This window comes from Elgaria multicarinata, chromosome 4 (genome assembly GCF_023053635.1).
Source record: "Elgaria multicarinata webbii isolate HBS135686 ecotype San Diego chromosome 4, rElgMul1.1.pri, whole genome shotgun sequence".
NCBI classification, from domain to species: domain Eukaryota; kingdom Metazoa; phylum Chordata; class Lepidosauria; order Squamata; family Anguidae; genus Elgaria; species Elgaria multicarinata.
The window spans coordinates 56,396,390-56,419,299 of NC_086174.1; the positions used below are offsets into that span (position 1 = coordinate 56,396,390).

Sequence of the window (22,910 nt, forward strand, 5' to 3'; positions counted from 1 at the left end):
GTAAGCAAAACAAATGTTGTTTCGCAAACAAGATTACAAAAAAGTAATCCATACCAACCCCAAACAAGTTTTTTTAATTATTTATATCAAGAGATTCTGGCAATCGTAGATATATTCCAAAATGAGAATTTAAAAGCTATGCCAGTTGTAGTAGTTAAAAATATATGCTTTTTGTCACTGGATTAGGATTCCACTGCAGAATACATCTCTAGATGGAAAAATACTAGTCCAACATCTCTAGATGAAAACAATTCTAGATGAAAAAATACAACAGTCCAGTTAACTTGAAATATTAGGAGTTAAGCCAACTACTAGCCTAGTTCCAGCTAGGTTGTAATGACATTTTGGATGTAGTATATGTTAATGACTTGTGCCAAGAGTTAGTCACGGATCAAAGGTCTGGCACATTTTGAGGACATGTACAAATAGCAGTCTATCATGGCACTGTACCGCTTATGTTTTTTGTCCGCTCACAAGAGCTGCTTCTCAATAATCTCTCCCTATTTTCTATACTACAATCTTTGGTAAAATATTAACATGATGAAATGCAACTACTATACTGTTATAAGAATCACTATCCAGAGTTTTTCATTAGCAGAGGGAAACTACCCATGTACAGCTGCACTTTAGAGGGAAGGGCCATAGCCCTCTTTTGCCATTGCATGCAAAAGGCCGCACGTTCAATCCCAGGCATCTCTAGGTAGGGCTGGGAAAAATACCTGTCTGAGACTCTGGAGAACTGCTACCAGTGAGTTGGGCTTGTTCAAACCACACACTAAGCTATGGTTAGGCTGATAACCTTTTTTCAGCAAGTGGTTAGTGAGTGTGTTTAAACATTATGGTTTAAACCATTCATTATGGGTAGATGGCCACCATGGTTAGGAATGGTTCACGTGACACACTAAGTCATGGTTCACATGACATTCTGAGCCATAATGTTTAGCTCAAAACACTTATCCGTCATGGTTTAGTGTGTTGTTCCTTACTACTTAGTTGCATCACAGAGAAGAAAAATCTACAGCAGCATGAAAGAGCTCACGAGAGGACGGTTTTCTCATAGTCATACTATGGCACAACTAAATTTATCCGTGCATGGTATTTTAAAATAGTGAAACAGGTATTATGAAATTCATATACTAAAATTGTTGTCTAAGATATATATATATATATGTTTGTTTATTGCATTTGTATCTTGCCTTTTTAGGAAAGGTTTTCAAGGCAGCGGCATAGTTATATGCACAGTTGGTGTGCCTATGCATAACAAAACACTATCAATATATTAATTTCTCTCTTTCTATATTTATCTATAGTCCGTCTATGGATTACAGAATGACATTCGGAGTCATAGTCCTACGCACACACCAGTGCCAGAAACTAAACCACCCACAGAAGAGGAATTGTATCAAGAGGTTTGTGGGATCATATTGATCTTATTTATTGATCAACAACTAAATTTTGAATCAAGCCCCTTCTCAGAAATTAAATTAGAATGTGAATATAGGGACATATGAGAAATTCATTTCAGTACATTTTTGATCAGGATTTACCCAGTTCACACCTTCAAAACTGAACATGGGCTGGGTGCAATCTGCAGACGAAGTCTGTACATTTCTGAGCTTGCAATGTGATCCGTGGATCAAAAAAAAATATGCATTTGATAGCATGCGTGCATTTAAAAATACACACAAATGTGCTTTACTCAATCAGAGATGCATACATACATTTCAAAGATGCACACAATCAATGTATATATTTTGAAAATACACAAGAAAATGCACATGGATTTTCACACGAAAAGAGAAGAAGAAGAAGAAGAAGAAGAAGAAGAAGAAGAAGAAGAAGAAGAAGAAGAAGAAACAAAGCTTGCAACCTGATACAGATTCTAGTCAGAATGAGCTTCAAGGTGGAATTCAGAGTATTTTGGCGAGTTCAAATGTTGCTGATTTGCACAAATCAGGGGGCAATCCAGCTTGTACAGAGACATGGCCAGGAATTGCTCTGGAGGTAAGAATCAGGTAAATCGAAGGCATAGGAGATGTGGTTTTCTGAGCATTCCATAAGGTTCAACTCATCCATTAACTCACTCGGTGTAGCCTGAGGCAAGTTAATTGTTTCTCAGGTGGAAGATTGAGAGGATAGTCCTATTCTACCTTATAGGGCTGTTATGAGAATTATTTATTAGAGATTTATTAGAGATGCTATGAGCACTTGAAATACTAAATATTATTATTACAAACAGACTACTACTGTAAAGGCTTAGGCCAGGCCTATTAATATATGTAAACCTTTTCCATGAACTACAAAATAATGTGGATTGTTGACGTTGTCTTAGTGTATGACTACTTTGTATATAGGCAGGTTATAAATTGAATAAACAAATAAAAAACAAATGATGCAGCCAAAGTTAAATATCTGACATTCCAGTGTTTTCAGTATGAGAGATTTAAACACATAACCTAATCAGTGGGATTCCAAAGTTAGCTTGCTTTGAATCATGCTGTTACAATCTTAATACAAAATGATGGCAGTGGGCTGGAGCAGGAGACGGGCTCTTACCTTCTAGGGCAGAAATTATGGAGAGCTAAACACATTTGCAATCCACTGAGTTCAGTGGGAGAGCTAAACATGTGGTTCCTGTGCAATCCACATCCCCTTGGATTTGATATTGAAACTCACCTTGATTTGGCTCTGGATTACACTCCTAGGGGCGCTTAATTTGGGCTGGGATGTGCCTTCTATTGGTTCGATATATAACCAGCCCAACACACAAAGGGCTCATCTACACCAAGCAGAATATTCCACTATGAAAGCGGTATGTAAAAGGCAGGAACCACACTACCGCTTTATAGCAGTATTGCCTTTTATATACCACTTTCATACTGCTTTCATAGTGGAATGGTGTAGATGAGCTACACCAATGTCTCAGAGCTTAGCATGTAGTTCATATGCATGATTCCATTTTGTTAGACCAAATTAAAATATACTTATTCAAAAGAGTATCTGAAATATACAGTCTAGAAATTACTTTCTTATCTCATTCTTGTGTTTTACCATTTTCTAGATTAAGTATTGGCAAATGCAGCTAGATAGACATCGATTAAAAATGTCAAAGGTTGCAGAAAGGTATGTATATTACTATGGCTTTTGAAAAAATAATATTTATTTCCTTCGGTTGTACTAAGTTAGCTACCAGATTGTGGATATGGGATTTTGCTACAAGCTTTCCCCAAGAAGTCACAAAGAAGGGACTAACTACATGTGACACTAAATATGCCACTGCTAATCAGTTCAAGTACGTTTGTTTAGCCCAAGCCATGGTCTTCGGGATCCCTTCTCTCTCACTTTCACGCGCTCTCTCAAACACACACTGCAATTAGCGATAGGAAAAATCTTGTTGATGCCAATTGGATCTTCTTTCCTATTGCTCATTGCAGCATTTTGGGGTGGGATTTTGTGGAGAATATGGCTGGGAAGGAAGGGTAAAAGCTCCCCATGAACTGCAGTCCAGTTAAAATGCTTAATATTAAACAAAAAGCCCTGATGTGATTGGCAGTGATGCCTTTAGCATCACGTATAGTTAGGCCCTTACTCTGTGAAAACAAGGTCTTAACTATAATAGTAAGAATCATGTTATGAAAATGTCAGCTGATTTTGTTTTTCCAGTCTATTAGCTTATACTGAACAATATATAGAATATGACCCATTTCTGATGCCACCTGATCCATCTAATCCTTGGTTGTCAGATGATACTACTTTCTGGGAAGCAGAAGCAAGGTATGCTCTATGTGGTTTGGGGCCTATATCTTATTTTCAAGCAATGGTACTTATTCAACAAGCCTTATTTTGAAAAATCTGATTCCTAACAGAGATGGGGGGGGGGCATGTTGAATTCATGTTTAGCCATCTTCTAAGTTCCCCCATCCCTGATAAAGGAGAATCCAGGAGCATGGCTTGGACACCAGGGCTCATCTTCAGTTTGCTCTCAATGAGAGCCAGTGTGGTGTAGTGGCTAAAGTGTTGGACTGGGAGTCGGGAGATCCGGGTTCTAGTCCCCACTCAGCCATGGAAACCCACTGGGTGACTTTGGGCGAGTCACACACACTCAGCCCAACCTATCTCACAGGGTTGTTGTTGTGAGGATAACATAGAGAGGAGGAGGAGGAGGATTATGTACACTGCCTTGGGTTCCTTGGAGGAAAAAAGGTGGGATATAAATTTAATAAATAAATAAACTAGCAGGGGAAGTAAAGTGCTGGCTGATCATGCAGTAGAGACAGGCTGCCTTTGCTCCACCAGCTGTATGATCAGGCACTGCCATTAAACCAGGGTTACCTACTGTAAGCAGCATTGTTTATTATGAAACAAGAAATATACAAAGATGGGGTGGAGGAGGTGTCCTGGATAAGAGCAAGATCCTCGTGTTTACAGAGCCATTTCTATCCATATAAATGCACAAGTGACATAGCACAGCAATGTTGGAATTAAAAGCAGCGCACTGGGCCCCTTTCCTTGGCCAAGATGCTGAACTGAATAGATGCTACTTTTAACCTGCCTGCTCTACAGTTGTAGAGTTGGTATGTATCATCATATCATTAATGATGTTACACATGATTAAATTAGCCTGAGATCTAGTTCCTGCATGCATCATCTTTCCAAAAAATAAATGCATCAAAAAAAAATCCCTTGTGGATGAAGAATGATTTAACCATTTTGGAAAGAAAGAAGTAGAATAAACAAATAAGTGCATATCTCTGATGCTGTATGCCTATTTTCCTAGAGGGGATTATCTTCCTGTAGAGGGAGAAACTGTCATGTTTGAAGCAGTCTCTAGAACAACCTTCCTCAACCTGGCACTCTCCAGATGTGTTGGACTACAAGTCCCATAATCCCCAACTGGTAGAACTGGTAGAGGTTATGGGAGTTGTGGTCCAACACATCTGGGGGCACCATGTTGGGGACAGCTGTCCTAGACTAATCTGATACATTTAATATCCAATACTATGATAATGGAAAACTTAATACTACATAATTGGTGAAGCCACTTCAAAAAATCTGAAGCCTTAGCTCTGTGTGAAAACCCTTTACCCCCACTCCTTCTTTCCAGTAAAGAGCCAAATCAGCAAAGAGTAAAACGATGGGGATTTAGCATGGACGAAGCCCTGAAAGACCCAGTGGGAAGAGAGCAGTTCCTCAAATTCCTGGAGTCTGAATTCAGCTCAGAGAATTTAAGGTAAGATGTATTTGTGTCCATTGATGTCTGGGCTGCCCAAATTGGGGAGGTGACTGGGACTGGTGTGGATCCCTGCTCTGACCCTGCCACATTGAAGACGAAAGACACACCCATGAATGTGTCTTGGGGGGGCCGGGCAGTGACAGGGCTTCCAACATTATACCTGCCCTGCCCCAGTTCCTATAAATTTTCTGGGCAGCCCCGATTGATTTCCCCTTCTTGATTTGCCCTGCTACAGGCACCAAACCAGCAACTAATCTTTCTGAAAAGGCTCATTCAGCCTTCCTGAGAATCTGGCCAGATTATTTTGCCAGTGATCATAGTCAAATCATCCTGTTAGTCATCTCTGTCCATATGGTATTTTCTCCATGCTCTAATGGCATTTGAGATGCTAAATTGATTTTAAAAAAGCAAGAAAAGAAGCTTTGCATTCCAGTTTACACAATTCAGGTAGTAGGATCTATGTTCCTAAGTGTTTTACAAAACAGCACTACAGTGTTTAAAAGGAACTCATCAGCTATAGTGGGGTGAATGTGATATATCATTAGCAGAAAGTACTGACTGATACTTTATTGATCTATAGGTTGGTGTAAAATCCATGTGCCAACATCCAAAGGGCTGCACATGTATTCCACATATGCAACAAGTGTTTCATCCCCTGATCCCCTAGTCCATCAGTATCATGTTCCTCTTGCAAAACCAGTTGTGAAGAGTGGGGGGAGCCTCTGGAGCAGAATTTGATGTGTCAGGAAGGCTACAGTTGGATGAAGAAATCAACGCCCCATCTGTGCCTGTGTGGCAACCTGGCACCCTCCTTAGGCAACCTCATGCCCTCCAGATGTTTGAGACTGCAACTCCCCTAAGCCAGCATGGCCAATGATCAGACTTGGTGGGAGTTGTAATCCCAAACATCTGGAGGGCATCAGGTCGCCTACCTGTGTCTTATATGGATGCCAGTGTTTCTTTGGATACTGGCCTAAAAGAGCATAGTGCTATAGATAGTGCTATACCTCACTCAACATGTTCAAAAACACTTTAACTACATGATTCTAGATAAAGTTCATAGAAATAGTTGTATTTATTTCCAGGGGTTTACACACACAAGAAGTTCCTTGGATAAAATATTGATTATGGAGCTCCAGAGAACAGATATTTGTAGCATAGGAGATGTTTTGTATGTGGGACAAATATTGACAAAGGCCAGAAATTTTGTATATTAAGTATCTGTGTTGAACAAGGGACAGTTTCTCAATAGCTCTGCATGGAAGCAGTACCAGGCACACACAGGCCATGACATCAGTGCTCAGAACTAGCATATGCCTGCATGGTGCTAAAGTAGCAGTCCATATCTTCAGTGTTGCCGTGCAATGCCTCGCGGAATGGACATTAGGGTCCCCTTTCCACTACATGAACTACCACTGCAGTTGAACGTCTCTTGTTAACCATTTCAATTACTCAAGAATTTTGTTTGTGTGTAAGGCAATAGCAATTGTAGGTGTCTATTTTAAAATTTAAAAAACACCTAAAGGTACAATTTCCAAACACACATCAGCATAGCTATAAGCACAGGAAGCAACTGTCCCTTCCTAGCTGGAGCATGAGTCATGTGTAGGCTGTGACCCTAGGGAACAGAAAGCCAGCTGGATGGATATATAGCAAGTAATATTCCATGCACCTGTGACTAGCTGGGGAAATTGAGAGAGGTAATTGAGGAGTTGATCCACTCCTGTAGGCTGGCAGATGGATTGTGTTTTAGGCTAGTAACATACAAAAGTGTTCCTTATCAGCTTGGGCTGATTTAATCGAAAATCCTCTATTTATTGTATAATGCAGATATTCAAACATGTACCTGTTCATATTTTTCTGCATAGTTTTCACACATCCAATCAGATTTCACTTACTCAATTCAATGAGTTGTATCCAATGGTGGCTTTGCTCCTCTACCCACTTGAGCCTCCTACCTTCCCAAAAAAGCTCTTCCTGAGGTTTTGGGGACCCTCCAGAACAGAATGGCAGAGGCCACCGAGGGCTGCAGTAGGTAAGGGGTATTGGCAAAATCTGAGTGCCTTGCCAAACCCACCATTGCAAACAACACACTGACTCTATCCTTGATTTCAAGACATTGCTGCTTGTTTACAGCAGTCAAGCGAACCAGTGAAATACTCCAGAGAAATTGCTTTGGAGATTATTTTTCCAAAGCAGCAACATACCTGCCCTATATTGACAAACTTTCACTATCTAAACTGACCTTTTCTGAATACAAATTCAAGCAATGGATATCTAAAATGCCGTAGTAACTGCAGTACTACCAAGCTAAAGGAATTACTTAAAAATTCTCCAGATGCTGCTTATTGCTCATTCAGTCAGTCAATCCTAAGGTGTGATTCTACATCACTAAAAAGCAGTCAGATAAGGCAAGATGGGTCAGTATGATTCCTTCAATCCAGTCATTCCTTATAGGATTCAGTTCGTGCCCACAGATCCTCCATCCACAAGGGTATTCCTATTAAATAAAGTGACAGTGTCACAAATGCAGAGGTGTGCATACCAAGCTGTCATCACCATTGAAGAAGCCCTCCTGTGAATGAAATGTGCTGATCAACAGCTCTTGGACTAATGTGCAAATCACAACTGAATTTTGCACTTCTTCAAATGTTGTAAAACAATTCTTAGCTGATGACACATATCAAATATATAAATACATAAAATATGTATTTTGGTAGGAAATCCACATTTAAATACACATTTTGAGAGAAAACACCCATTTATATTGTATTTAAATAAGTATTTTGAGCGGAATTTTTAAAAAACCCAAATGAATGTGGAAATGGAACAGAATTAAGGGTAAAAACGTATAAAAGTGATGTGGACTGGAAATAGACATGTTTGCCCAGCCCTAAAGCGAATATAGGGCTCTGAATGGACACTGAGATGCTTATATTAATTCTCCAGCTATATATTTTAAAGACATATTGTAAAAGTAAAAACAAAATGAAAAGATGCTGCAGAGACTAGTGATATCGAAATACAGCTCCATAACTGATGTTTGCATGTACATTTTCCTGTACAGGTTCTGGTTAGCAGTAGAAGACTTGAAGAAGAGACCGATACGGGAAGTTCCTGTCAGAGTACAGGAAATCTGGCAAGAATTTCTTGCCCCTGGAGCACCGAGTGCCATTAACCTAGATTCAAAAAGTTATGACAAAACCACACAGAATGTGAAGGAACCAGGGCGGTATACATTTGGCGACGCTCAGGTTAGCAAAATCCATTCAAATAGATATATAAAATATACTGTTGGCAATGGATACACACGCACACGCACACACACACACACACACACCAGTGAAAACCAATGACTGGTTTTTCAGTCTATTTCCACTTTTCTCAATGTATAATTAATAGCAAATGCAACATGTCAGAAACTTTGTGTACACCATTTCAGGCCCACTTGAATTCTATTTTAATGACACACCAGTTAATTTTTAAAAATGGACATGATAAATCCAGACCTAAGCATGTTTAAGTCATGTTTTCTATGGAAGAGTTAATCGTATGCTTTTTCTCTTTCATTAAAATCAGTGGGACTTAAATTATTCACATTTGGCTGGATCGTGCACTCTCTATTTAACAACGCTATACCAAGATGCTCAAAGCACTTCACACGTTAATCCATACGAGAATGTTTTCAAAGTAAACCAATATTAGGGAATGGCTAAGACTCATTCCCTCCTTTGCCGAACTTTTCTTCTCTTGTGAAGGTGGGTTGCGGTGCTGGTTGTGGAGAGAATATTAAGGACTTTCAGGTGGTGGGGGATGAAAATGGCTTTGCTTTCAGGTGTGAGGGGAATTAACTATGGACAATTTAATGAGGTGCCAAGTGTGGTTTGTTTGTTTTCTTTCTTTCTCTGGCCCTGTTCAGAAGATGCCTTAAACCATGGTAGTTCACCACTATGGTTTGAGGTGTCTTCCGAACAGGGCTAACGTCTCTCTCTTTTTAACCTTTTAAAAAAATCAAGCCACAGCTTTGTCAAGAGATCAGCAGCCCGGCTGCCATTTTGGAAGAGAGAGAAAGTAGGAAGGGTCTACTCTTTGTGGCTACGCAGCAGAGTCCCCTTCCTGCTTCCTCTCCTCTCAGTTTTCCAAATGACAGCCAGGCTGTGGATCTCCCAGTCAAGTAATGGTTTTGAACAGCAGCTTTGCTTTTAAAGCTTTAAAAAGCAAAGAGAGAAAAAAGAAAATTAACTTCACCTCCTTATAAAAGTATAAGTAGTTAATTCTCCACCCCCATCTTTGGCAACATGTCCCCTGCCACCCCTGCAAAAAGGAAAAGAAAAAAGAAAAGAGAAGAACTCCGTGGCACATCCCTAGCCAGCATTATTATCTCTCTACTAGTAACATTAGGAGCCTGAGGAGGAGAGATATTGCTTTACCAGTCAACTCATGGCTGAGTTCAGCTTTGAACCAGGATTTTCCAAGTCAAAATTCCTTGTTTTATCAGTAGACCACTGCAACTTTTAGGGCAAAAGGATCTATATCCATGTTTTTTAAAATAATCCAGAGTAAATAATTCCTTAACATTGAGAGTTACAAGAAGATTAACAGTCCAATCCTAAAAAATATCTACTCAGAAGTAAGTCCCATTGAATACAGGTCCCATTGAATGTCAGGCAAGTATTTATTTTTATCAAGCACTGTACTATTTCCTTGATCCTTTAATCCAATGCCATTATCTTTTTTTATTCATTCATTTATTTCTCACAACTGCAGTTTTTGAAGAACCTTCTAGATCCAAACGAAAAGATTATCTCTTTGGGGGCATGTTGTTATCTTTGATTATCATTAACAGAAATCAGATGCTCACACAGAGAAGGAAGTATAAACCATAAAAATAATCAAACTTCTTTTGACGGCATGTGCTGAGATTATTCTGAAGTCTGACTACAGATATTTTATTTTCTGATTCTCACAAAGATGACTTGCTCTGGACAGCCCTGGACCCCAAAGAACTGTTCTTCTCTCCTAAGAGTGTAAAAGGTGTTTTATATGTCAGATGTTTCAGGGTTTTTAATCTATAGACATTCTGGAAATTTCAAGTAATTAAAAAATGACATCCTTTGTCCCATACAGATAGGAACAGTCTTTTAAGAGAGCCATCAGACAGCATCTAGAGCACCATAGGAAGCTACGGATCACCTCCTCTGTACCTTAGACAAAGCTATGAGCACTGAGGTGGAGATCTTCGTGGATCTTCCATTCCTGCTCCTAGCCACGATGGAAAGCTTTTCTTACAAGGTCGTAGCTGCAACCTTGTAACAGAAGTCAGAAAGGGAGAAAAGGGGGCATCCTGGTGGGAGGGGAAGGGGGAAGGAGAAGAGATATGCTATAGCCCAGTGGTTCCCAAACTTTTTCAGGTAACCACCCCCTTGGTTCCACAAATTCATGCCCACACTATAAAAATCATTATTCAGAATAGCGGTTTTCAATGATCCACTAAGGAAGATAATAACAACAAAATTCAAAACAGTAACAATTAATTGAATATTTATTCAAAATCCAATTACATCTTTTCCCTCCCTCCTTCAGCAAGCCTATGGCAGGTGCTTTCCATTTAAAGGGCCCGCGCGCACCCCTGCCGCCCCCTGCCTCTTAATTGCCCCCCTATGCAATTCCACCACCCCCAAGGGTGGGAACCACTTTGGGAACCACTGCTATAGCCCATGGCCCTTTCACCGAAATGCAAATCGGCTAGGCAGGCTCAGGAGGCTCGTCTAGCTGCTTTTGCAATTAGAACTGAGAAGAAATTGCTTCTGTACTCCTCTTGCCCTACATGGCTCTTGCCATCAGGGCATAAGATAGGCGAGGGGGTCCAAACTCAGAGCCCTTTGTCTATTGGGAGCTCAACCCATAGGATTGCACCCTCAAAAAATGCAGGAAAAAAACACCCTGTGGGATTCTCAGCAGTGTCTTCTCTGGGGCTAGATCTACACCAAGCAGGATATAACACTTTGAAAACTATTTGAAAATGGCATATGGAACGTGTCCTGGGCCCAAACAGTTGTCAAAACCATTATAAACCGTTATAAAGCAGTAGTGTAGATCCTGCCCTGGATTAACATAAAACCTGTCAGAAACCAATGGACTTGGCCATGGCATACAGCTAGGTTTACACTTCTCTTTGCTACACATCTGCCTGCTTCCCATCTTGGAAGACTAGAGACAAAACAGGGGAATCCATTTCCAAGCAATGTACTGTAGTTACACACTAGAGAGAATGACAGAACACACTAGACTGACAATAACTTTTATCTTAGACTAGACTTGTAGCGTATTTACTAAAAACATTGGCTTCAGCTGCTTGCTTTTTGATATTTGCAGTCCAGCGTATTCTCCTGGTAGCACTTCTAAGGTGGGGACATGGGATGCAATATATATGCTTACACTCACAAAAACCTCTACAGCAAATGCCAATTTCCTTTCATGCCACTAGATGGCTGCCTATATTCATATTTTCCATGCAAGCATTGGTCTTTACTGTGGTAGGTGCAGGAGATTGGACAGGGTGTTGTCTGCTTTCTTTGGGTATTACATCTAAGGCAGTATCCAGCAGGGTGTAGCCACAACGTAAATTACATGGCACTAGCATAAACTGGAGTGCATTAGTGTTAGCTGGTGCACCAGTTTCCAATAAGTACGCCAGCTAATGCTACTGGCGTTGCGCTAGAGTAGTTTATGCAGGAGATTTTGCCTTTAGACACCACTTTATCAGGCGCAGACATCTTGTCCTTACCATTAAAGAGTGTAAAAGTCCCTTCCAAGGGAGGTTAGACTGTTTCCTCTGCTGTATTTTAGGTGAGCTTTTGATGTGTCTTAATTTTATCTTGCTACAATTTTGTTTTAACTATTTCAACTATCTCATCATGGTTTTGCATGTTGTTTTATTAAAGTTTTTCATGAATCTCTGCTTGGACTCCCTCCACCACCAACAACCTTTTGGGCTTTGTTGTATCTCTGTTCATTACCTTTCCCACACTACCACCATAAGCTGCCCCAAAGTATCTTGCTTTCTAGCAAAGCTCTACTCCCCACCCTTTCTATGCTTCTCTGAACATGGACAAGATGCCACCTGCCCCCCTACCCCACCCCACAGACTTTTCTTATGTGTGGGTGGTAGGACTCTACACCTATCACCATATGTGGACATCAGAGTAGTGGATCATTGCCTGTGTGTAGCATTATCAAGGGATATACAACAGTTCCAATCCTGTTTAGAAATCATGCAAACATGTCCTATCCAGAATACAATTATCAGGAAAGTTTTGCAATTTCCTAAACTTTGCATTCATGTTCAAATGTATGCACTTCTAAAAATGTGCACATGCACATCCTTCTACTTGCATTTCCACACTTTAGCCTATGTGGGGAAATGTGCAATTTCAATCAGGCACCCCCCCCCAAAAAAGGCACTCACATTTGGGAACATAAATGAGGAAAACAGAGTTTTGGGGAGGAATTTGGAGAACCTCAATGCGCTTGAACATAGTTGTTCCTTATTTCTACTGTCCCTATCTTGCATGGAAGACAAAGTTCGCATTGCTTCAGAGCAAAACCTTAATGAGTCTCTCACACAACAATATATTGTGTGGGATCTTTTCTCGATCATCCCAGAGTGCAGGACACAGAATAATAGCTTCAAGTTACAGGAAGCCAGATCCCGAATGGACATCAGGAAAAACTTCCTGACTGTTAGAGCGGTATGACAATTAAACCAATGACCTAGGGAGGTCATGGGCTCTCCCACACTAGAGGCATTCAAGAAGCAGCTGGACAACCATCTGTCAGGGATGCTTTAAGGTGGATTTCTGCATTGAGCAGGGGGTTGGACTCAATGGCCTTATAGGCCCCTTCCAATTCTACTATTCTATGATTCTATTTTCCTTAAGCAGTAAATGCAGAGCTTAAGGAAACCAGTCACTAAATACCAACTAATTTCTATGCCCTCTTGAAGCTCCTGCACTATACACAACAGCTACAATCTAGTAACAGTAAGTTGGTAATCCACCATTTAAACCCCTATAATTATCTTTGCCATGCCTTCCTTTTTGCTGGAATAGCTCTTTATCAGGCACGCTCATAAGGCTTTAGTGCTGTGGATTGTCTGGCTTTCCTCACTAACTTCTCACATTGAGAAATCTGCTTTCAAAGTTGTCACTTACCATGTAGATATTTTCACCTAGCTCAGTAAGCATAGTATTAGCACAACCATACTTTGATTAACAAAAATAGATTGAATATGCATTCAGTAATCTGCAGTAGCTCTTTGTTGTATCCTATTAAAAAATCTACTTTCATATATTCTTTAAACTTTCATATATTCTTTAAATATTTCAGGAGCACATCTATAAACTGATGAAAAGTGATTCATATCCACGTTTTCTACGATCCAGTGCCTACCACGAACTACTACAGGCCAAGAAGAAGGTATTGATCCATCTTATCTGTGTATTTCCACTCTTTCAGTGGTGGCTTTTCCTTGCTACCATATTGACTACTTTCTCTCCTTGGGTAATTCAGTCGCATATCTGGTAGGTGACGAGGTTAGTTAAATTTGAGCATCACACACATACTGGATGGGCCCATGTATATATTTATTTTCAATCTTTGCACACTTGAATAAGTTAAACTAAGCAATTCTATTTTGATATACAGCTCCTCTAGGAATCAAAGGACCAAATCAGGAAGTAGCTCATGATTTTTTCAAATATTTCTACAACTAGCCTTTCAAAGTAGTGAACTTGATTATACAGTTATTTTCACCTTACATCTTATGCGGGAAATTTTGTCTTTTAAAACTATATTCATTTCAGATCCTACAGTGTAATCCTAACCATGTTTGTTCAGAAGTAAGCCCCGCTTACCTATGTGCCTAGTATGTGTGCTTAGTATTTCAACTTATAGAGAGGTCATGCTCCGTGATTTATTGATTTTTCTCTTTCCATATTAGTCCTGTTTGGGTCTTTTGCCTGAACAAGGAATTCCAACACATATAAGGGGCATGGAATTGTGCCTACCCCCAATCTTTCCAAATTTAACAGGAAGAACTGAAGGGGGCTTCTACGTGAAATCAGAAGAACATGCTTAAAGTCTCCCCAGGATTTAGAAGCCTGATTCATTAGGTTTCCCAACTGCGGAGAAGCTTCTACACACATTCAGTTGAATGCATGTAGAAACCCTCTTTAGACCTTCCTATTCAATACAAGAAGAGTAGGAATGGCGAGTGGGGAGCTGGCGCATGGGGAAATGTTAGGATTAGTGCCAGAATGCACAGCCCCATGGACCATACATGACTTGGAATTCTCTGTTGAGGCATAATGCCTGTACAGGACTATGGTCTACTGCCATATTCTAGAGTCTAGTTATAAGTGGGCCATTTAGCCCTTGTGCACATCCACTGGGAGACTTCCCTGTGTAAGGCCCACTGAAATGAATGATAATACAACAAGGACAGGAAAGCAGTCTGGTAAGTCAGCCCTTTAGATGACAGAGGTGTTAAGGATAACTAAATCAATCATCCCAGAGTGCAGGACACGGACTAACAGGCTCAAGTTACAGGAAACCAGATCCCGGATGGACAGCAGGAAAAACTTCCTGGCTGTTAGAGCAGTACAACAATGGAACCAGTTACCTAGGGAGTTTTGGTCTCTCCCACACTAGAGGCATTCAAGAGGCAGCTGGACAACCATCTGTCAAGTATGCTTTAGGGTGGATTCCTGCATTGAGCAGGGGGTTCGACTTGATGGCCTTATAGGCCCCTTCCAACTCTACTATTCTATGATTCTAAATGAGAACAGGAACACTGCAGAGAAACTAAATTCTTTGCAATGATCTTCACAGCAGAAGAAGTTGGATAGAATAATTTACAAATTATGAACTAAACAAGATCATGTACCATTCACCTGAGAATTCATAAATAATTGAAATGTGAATTTGTTGAACTGTTAATAAAAATATTTATTTTATTTAACAGATTTTTACCTCACACCTTCAACACACAAGGGCTCCCACAGCAGCTAACAAAAAGGATAAAAGCAATATAATCAGTCACAAGTCCATAAAACAAAATAACAGCAAATAAAATCACAGCAGATAAATCTTCTAATAGAGACCAGATGAAACAGTGTCCCTTCCAGCCCACAACTACCAATTTTCTAAGCAAGGATGTGGTTGGTCTTGAAAATGTCAACTCTGTGTGTTGTGGCCATGGAAAAGCGAATTTGAGTGCTAGGAATTATTAGGAATGGGATTGAAAGTGAAATTGCTAATACTTAAGGTGTTTATTAAATAAATCAATAGAGTGGCCCTTGACAGTCATTTGGTACTCTGTCCCTCAGAAAACCAGACCTTTTACGGTTAAACTACATGTAACACTAACTTTTAGTTCCATATATCTTTTTTAAAAGCAATCTTTTAATGAACAACTGTATGTCACCTGTACAGTATATAGCGATTGGCAAGCAGAACCATTTCCTCAAAACTGAGTTCCCAATTATATTGTGTATCAACAAGGGAGTTGTGAACTTGTTCCCTCCATCATCTCACCTACCACACTGGAAGGACTTTACCATATGTATTTTATACCTGTCTCTAAGAACTGAAGAAAAGAAGAGAATAAGGACAACACAAAATATAGTTTTACAACCGAAACTCAGTTATGTTGTAATAATTTATTTGTTAGGTGTGCTTGAATTGTTGAAACAGAACGCCAATAAAAACATTGGGTTTATATCTCTCCCTCCAAACATAAGATGCAGGGAGGGTGCAGTGAGGCACAAGATTTGGCCCTTTCTTCCCATCCCACGGTCTCAACAAATGCTATTTACTGAGGGAAGGAGCATCCTGATGTCTCCAGTAGACTAACAGCAGCTTTGGGAGGCATTTTTTTATCTGGATCACGGTGGGGGAGAAAAAGATCAACTCCTTCTCTCTTTGCTCCATAGCCTTGATTCTAATTGGAGAGCCCCACTCCTGCTACATATTTAGAGCTTTTAAAAGATACATGGAACTTACTGATGTATTTAACATCCAAAGTAGTTCGGCCCTTGTCTTTAATAGCCTATAGAACAGCCTAAACCCAAAGTCCCATATCCCCACCACCCCCACCACCCCACACACTTTATGCTGTAATTAGTATATCAAGCAAATGGAAATGGAGAACAGTTGAGAGAATTTCTAATTTAGGTGATGTTCTTGGTTCCTGTAAACGTGTGATCATTTAATCAGTAGGATGTCCACCACTCATTGTCTGGCTTTAATTTTATGTTTTGCTTTATAATATACCAATTTGATCCACTGGACAGATATTTCTAACCAACGGCCCTGATCCAGGGATCATCACATGCCTCAGCACTCCACCTCACACCTAATGAGGACAGTCAAAGCTGTCTGCCAGCCATCCACTCGGTGTTGCAAGGATGGTGCTGGGGTGCTATGCTTGCATTTCTGGGTGTTGCATGGGACTTTTTCCCTCTCTGGCCAGGCAGCACTCTTGCACTTGAAGGGCCAATATGTGCAGCTTACCCTTCCTGGATCAGGTGAAAAATGACCAAACTTTCCACGTTATATTTCTGTGAGCATTTGCATCTTCTATCTACACTTGCTTCTGCTTTCTGTTTTAGCCACCCATTGCTTCATTGTTCCTTTATTTTCCTGGTCTGTTCTTTTTGGCTTCTTTCGTTTTGTTTCCATTCCCTTTTTTATTTGTTTTCTTTCACTTTAAGTTTGGAAACACATTGGATCGCCGAACGTCTTTTGAGAAATTCACACGCAGTGTGGTAAGTTTATAACCTTGTGAGCCTTGCGGTTAACAGATTTTTCTCAGTTGTTATTTGGGTGACGTTGTACACATGCTACCAAGCAGTCTAACACAGGCCCCACGGAAATTATTTGGAATAGTTTAAATGTCAGGAGCAGCTTAAGCATGTGACAGAGCCACATCTACTTTTTTTCTGGGGGGTGAAATCTGAATCTTTTCTTTAAAAAGAGAGAGAGAATGTGTGTTACCAAAGTATAAAGTAATTCAATTTATTCCATTTCACCCTGCATATTCTTACTTCAAGCCACCCTTTCAAAAATGTTGCATTTGCTTTGGGTGTGTTTTTAAAAATATATGTGCCAGTGCCTTTGGATCGCTTTTTTCAACATTGTGCAAGGTCAAACTAAAGCATTCAACACATTTATTTTTGTAGGGCAGAAACATCCCAATTTTCCCATGCCATAAAAACTGTACACCAACACTGAGGGCGAGCACTAACCTGTTATGAAAAGAGGTAGAAAGATCTTGGCTTATACTCCAGTTTGTTGACATTGTCTGCTGAATTGTTCGCATTTCGTGTGTGTGTGTGTGTGTGTGTGTGTGTGTTTGTGTGTGTGTAAGTGTGCCGTATTGTGGCTTTTGCTGTGACAACCAGTTAATGAAGTTGTGTGTGCTGAAGCGGTAATCTATAAAGAACATCAGCAAAGATCATGGTTTTTGTTTTCAGTTTCTTCACAAGGGCTCAAGAAACAGTTACCCCAAATGTCCTTCTTTGATAATTGCCAACTAAGCAGGGCTTAAAATATAACCTAAAACACATGTAATGTTATGATAAGGACAATGTAGCAAGTAGAGATCATGAAGAACATGATCTGGGGGAGTCTTTGTGCTTACAAATTAAAAATAAAGACGGGCAATTTCAAGACTGAGATTTAAGGGAACACGTGCTACACAGTAATAATAGAGTATAGTGTAAATTAAAGAATTTTATGTGGATTTGGGGCTTTTTGATGCTCTCACCCAGATCCTAATTCATTTCAATGGGCCTTGGACACTAAGACTTCTTTGTGAATTGTTTCCCTACCTGCCAGCAACATAAAAATAAATAATTAGTGAAACAAAAACCCCTATTTTTGCATGGTGGTTTTGCCACAGCATGTTACTCTGTGAGTTCTGTATCGTATGTGCGGGGGGCGGGGGGGGGGACAGAGGGTGGGAAAAGCCTATAAAACCAACATTATAACACTTTGAGATATGTAATTGAACTCTCTTTTATAATTATAGGTACATTATTGAACAAAAACTGAGAGCCATGCAATATATTATGGCCTCTGTGCTTTAAAGATTTCCTCATTCATTCATTCATTCATTCATTCATTCATTCATTCCATTTCTATACCACCCAAGAATCAAAGCTCTCTGGGCAGTAGTTTTGCAATGGCTGTGAGAATGTAAACAATGGCATGATGACAAAACTCTTGTGCCATGGTGGTTGAGCTTCCCTTGCTGTGCTAGCCTAGGTGGCAAGCGCCAAGGAACTCCAAGCGTGCCTGAAACCTAGGTAAAGAGCATGGCCAAAGCTCGCAGAATAATCACCAACTCTGCTGAGACTGCTTGGAACAGTTCAGAACAGGGCTCAGATGTTTTATGTCCTGAGTTCAAGTAGGCTTTGAGTTGACCAAAGCTTGTCTGCCTGCCCGGCACGGGGAGAAGGTGAGGCAGGCGAACTGCACCAGCATAGCAGATTTATTGGTCACACTGTAAAAGTTCCAAATGTAAATTATGTGTTCATGCTACTGATGCAATAGAAAAATAAATCTGGTAAGACTATTCCAGAAGAGTAACTTCCCAATTCATAAATTATGTAAAACAAAGAGCTACAAGAACAACTATATCAAGGTTGCAGCTTTCAGTAAGTTTCCTTGAATCTGTTTTCCTCATTTTGGCTTTTTTTTCTCCTCTATAAAATAGCAATTAGGTTTTAACTTTAGAGAAGCCTTATTTGGGTGTTCAAGGAACCCAGCAGTGTGAACACATGGGCTGGGAGCAGGGCTGTACGTCCCACCCTTGATGTCCCATGAATCCGTGCCTCCTCCCACAGGTGGCCATGTATAAGGCCATGCTGAGGTCTGCAGAGAGGAGACATCACCTGTTTGGATTACCTTGAATGCCCAAATAAGGATAAAGTGATTTTAAAAATAAGTAGTCAATAAGAAAAAAAATCACCATGAGTGTAAGTGTGTTGAGGTACGCAAGTGAGATGCTACTTAATTCCACTGCTAACATTTTATATGTCACAGTATGGTCAAGGAAGGGGTTATGGGCTTTTTACGTAACAGTGCTTTTTCTATTTAACCCATCTAATTATCATTAAGTACTGATAAATACAGAAGCCCAGGAAAACCATTTCAGACCATGGGTTCTGATTTGTTAGGTTGTAGGATTCAGCTATGGATCCAATCTTGAGCAGGGGTCAGGTTCCTCAGACAGCAATCAGCACCAAATGGTGCTGGGGCTGGGATCTAATCATGGTTGTCTGTATGTTGCTCCAACTAAGATCAGAGCAAGACTGAAGAAGTTACTGTCATCTGGCCTTTACCTTTACTGAGGCAGTGCCCCTTAAATGGCCCTGGTCTGTTTTAGCAGCCTCAGGCTGCAGCTACATGGTTGTGGCATGCTAGTGTCTTCATGGCTCAAGTCCTTAGAGTTTGACGATAGTAATGGCACTTCCTCGAGATGCAAGAGAGACACCCTGTAGGGTTCCTCTGGAGAACTAGATTCTGGAAAGATTGCATTGTCTTTCTGTGAATGAGTCTTCTCCTACTGAGTCTGGAACCTCTTCTGAAGATGAAGGTTTGGAATCCTCTGAGGTTGATGGTTTGGGATGCTGACTGATGACACCTTTACATGAACAGCCCAGTTCTATAAACATATAAATGGCAACTTCCCTTTCTTCAGCCAACTCCCTTCTGACTTCTCTCTTTCATAGGCATATTTGCAGACAATAATAGTTATCATTTATGTCTTGGCTCACCTCTGGGCTTCCACGCTGTCCTGTCGCAGTTGACTTTCATTACTTATTTCCAGTACTTTCAATTCTTAATTGCAGCATGAGGCAGTTCAGTAGATGAAAGTGCCAGTGGCCATGGCATGGTGATAGTGGTGGAGGGGCTTCCCACACTTGCCCTTTGACCCCACAGGGGGAGCACTGGAGATGGAGGCTGCAGCAGCCAGCACCATGCAAACACTGATGTCAACAGCATGTACTTGCTTTGGGGAGATGATCCACGTAGCAGCCTGGTACTTGTACGGTGCTGGCTGAGGCACTCTGCTTCCACTGTTACTTCCTGGCCCTGAAAGTTAAGGGCGAGAACTTCCCTTAATTTCTGTAGCTATGCTGTGGCCACTCACCGCTATTGCTCAATTAATAAGACATGCAAAAGTCAAGACACTTCTGTTCACCATCATCTAAATAATGTTAGCATTGCTGATTCAAATATGTTGGTGTTGGAACACCTGACCAGTAGAACAAACTCAGCATAATCTCAAAAAGTAGAGCTACTGGCGGCAGTAAACCAAATATTACAACTTCACAAGGAATGCATTTGGTACCATCAGATGTTTTATTGTATTGCTGGACACACCACAACAAAAATGTAAGATGGTATGTATGGTATGAATATAAATAAATATAGAGTGAAAATTGGAGTAATAAAGAGGAGGCAGGGTTGTGAAAACCATATTATCTGAAGAATTCCAGTCAAGCATTTTTCCTCTGAAATCTTTACTTTTTAAAACTTGCTGATAGTACATCTTCAGGCTTCTATGCTTTTGTAAAAACATCGAAATCACTGCTGCTCCTCATCCTCAGCTCTACATGCTGCATTGCACTAAGAGAGATTCAAACTAGTTTGTTTTTCATGTAATGACAAACTGTTATTGTGTTGCATGAAACGTCCATCACATGTCGGCTTGTGTCATGATTAATTGCTCAAGCAAGCAGTAACCATCAATGGAGAGTAAAGTCTAGTTTGTGATGACCTTATAGAAATGTGAAATTGATATCAATAGATGTTCTGGATATATTTAAGTGTCATCAACAGGAATATCAACAACCAATGCTGGTTGATTTTTAGTAATTGAGGGGAGTATATTTTAAAAGTGTAACAGAGGTGAATTGAATTTTACACATACAGTTTTTGGGTTGTATCCAGTAGGTTACATCCAATGTTAGTCTAACTTGAGTCCCATTCATTTCAGTGGTCTTATTCCAAATAGAACTAACATTAGATACAACACTGAGTGTGCAAATTCATATACTTTCATACCTGAAAAATCACTAATGATTTTAGTAGGTGTTCTTCAGACCTTGGTGGCGAAACTCATATCTTGGTTGCTATCTCCAGAACTAGTGAAAACTAGGTAATAAGACCAGTATTTTGCTTGAGAGACTTGAGTAGAAATTTTAAAAAACCTTTAAAAATCCATCTTGATTACTTTAAATGGGTAAACTGTGTGGCATTCTAAGTGGAAGAACAAGCTTCTTTAATTACTGGAGTTCGATTTGTTCAAAGTGTTCAGGTACTGATCCACACATGCATATACATCACTCGAGTTCTCTACACGTGATCACTACTATACACTTGATAATGACTGGCAGCTAGCTGTCTGTGTGAACTGACTCCATTGAAGCCTTGCATTTGAGGGGATATGGAAGTTTCATCTGTGGCATTGCATCTGTGATAGTCCATTCACACATGCATGGCCTCTTTTGGTATTGCAGTCATCAAATGATGGAACATCCATGTGTGAAACAGCCAAGGACAAGTTTAATGTACTGATGCACAAAATGTTAGCCTTGCAGAAAGGTAGGCACTTGGCAATGAACTGGGTTTTCAGTGATCATGCCTCTATCTTCTGTTTTCTTTTGTTTGTTTGTTTGTTTTTATCTTTTCCTCAGGGGAAATCGCTCACATCAAAGAGATTAACCAGTCTAGTGCAGTCCTACTAAAAGGATCACCTTGTAACATGGAAGCAGACTCAAATCACTATACATACTTTGTAGTTCACTAATTGCCTGAAATCAGAGGACAGTAGAACAAGATGTTGCATGAGCAAGGACCTGACTTGTTTTCTTTTGTGTATATCAAGGCATTACAGACTCCAAGGGACTCGCTAACCTTTCGATGCCTCCATTTTGAAAACTCTCTGCTCACTTTCGCCTTCATATCAAGCTGGATCTGTGTCTTTTAATTTTCTGCAAGCTCAAGTACAGTGAAAAAAGTTTCTGTTAGGCACAGTTTATTTACAGTACTGTCAGTCACAAACTGGAAGAAGTGTAAAAAAAAATTGAATATATTAATAAGTATACCTACTATGGCATCACAGCTATTGCACAATAAATTAGCACAGAAGGTTCCATCTCACAGATGTATTCACATCGAAAAAGAAAGCCTATGTCTTTGTCTGTTGTCTGTATATTCTATGTTAATGTTTCTTGCATTTATTTTTATACCATATTTTAAGGGGAAAAAAGAACACCTTTTATTCCAAATGTATTAAAGCTGATCCTTTCTCTGTAAATTTGTGTATGTTTATATTGTTGTTTTATCTTTCATTAAAATATGCAGAATCTCTTCTCTTTGGTAAGTTAAACTTATTGGGCTAGCAGCGGCAGCAAAATGGAGACAATGACCAGAAACATCTAATCAGGCTGAAGTGTTGATTTATGGCAAGAGTTAAACATTAATGGAATAATTCAAATTCCTAAATGAGTTATTGAAAAAATATACCCCAATTTGTGCACAAAAGTGCTTGTGTAAAGGAAACTATGCTCTATTCCACAATGGCCACGTTACATAATTTTGA

At 40.0% G+C, this 22,910-nt stretch overlaps 1 protein-coding gene across 4 annotated transcripts in view; it reads left to right on the forward strand.

Moving 5' to 3' along the window:
* Positions 1-22,666, forward strand: part of RGS7 (regulator of G protein signaling 7) — a 169,883-nt gene extending 147,217 nt beyond the window's left edge. For 2 of the 4 annotated variants that reach the window (XM_063124332.1, XM_063124333.1), the window contains 8 exons: positions 1,311-1,409; positions 3,062-3,123; positions 3,664-3,774; positions 5,105-5,230; positions 8,301-8,487; positions 13,622-13,711; positions 17,008-17,061; positions 22,003-22,666. In XM_063124332.1, coding sequence (XP_062980402.1) covers positions 1,311-1,409; positions 3,062-3,123; positions 3,664-3,774; positions 5,105-5,230; positions 8,301-8,487; positions 13,622-13,711; positions 17,008-17,061; positions 22,003-22,053 — 780 coding nt within the window. In that variant the 3' untranslated portion in view covers positions 22,054-22,666. Of the gene's footprint in view, positions 1-1,310; positions 1,410-3,061; positions 3,124-3,663; positions 3,775-5,104; positions 5,231-8,300; positions 8,488-13,621; positions 13,712-17,007; positions 17,062-17,475; positions 17,557-22,002 lie in introns of all 4 variants that reach the window. The other 2 variants (XM_063124334.1, XM_063124335.1) reach the window with 2 other exon arrangements.
* The last annotated feature ends 244 nt before the right edge of the window (positions 22,667-22,910 follow it).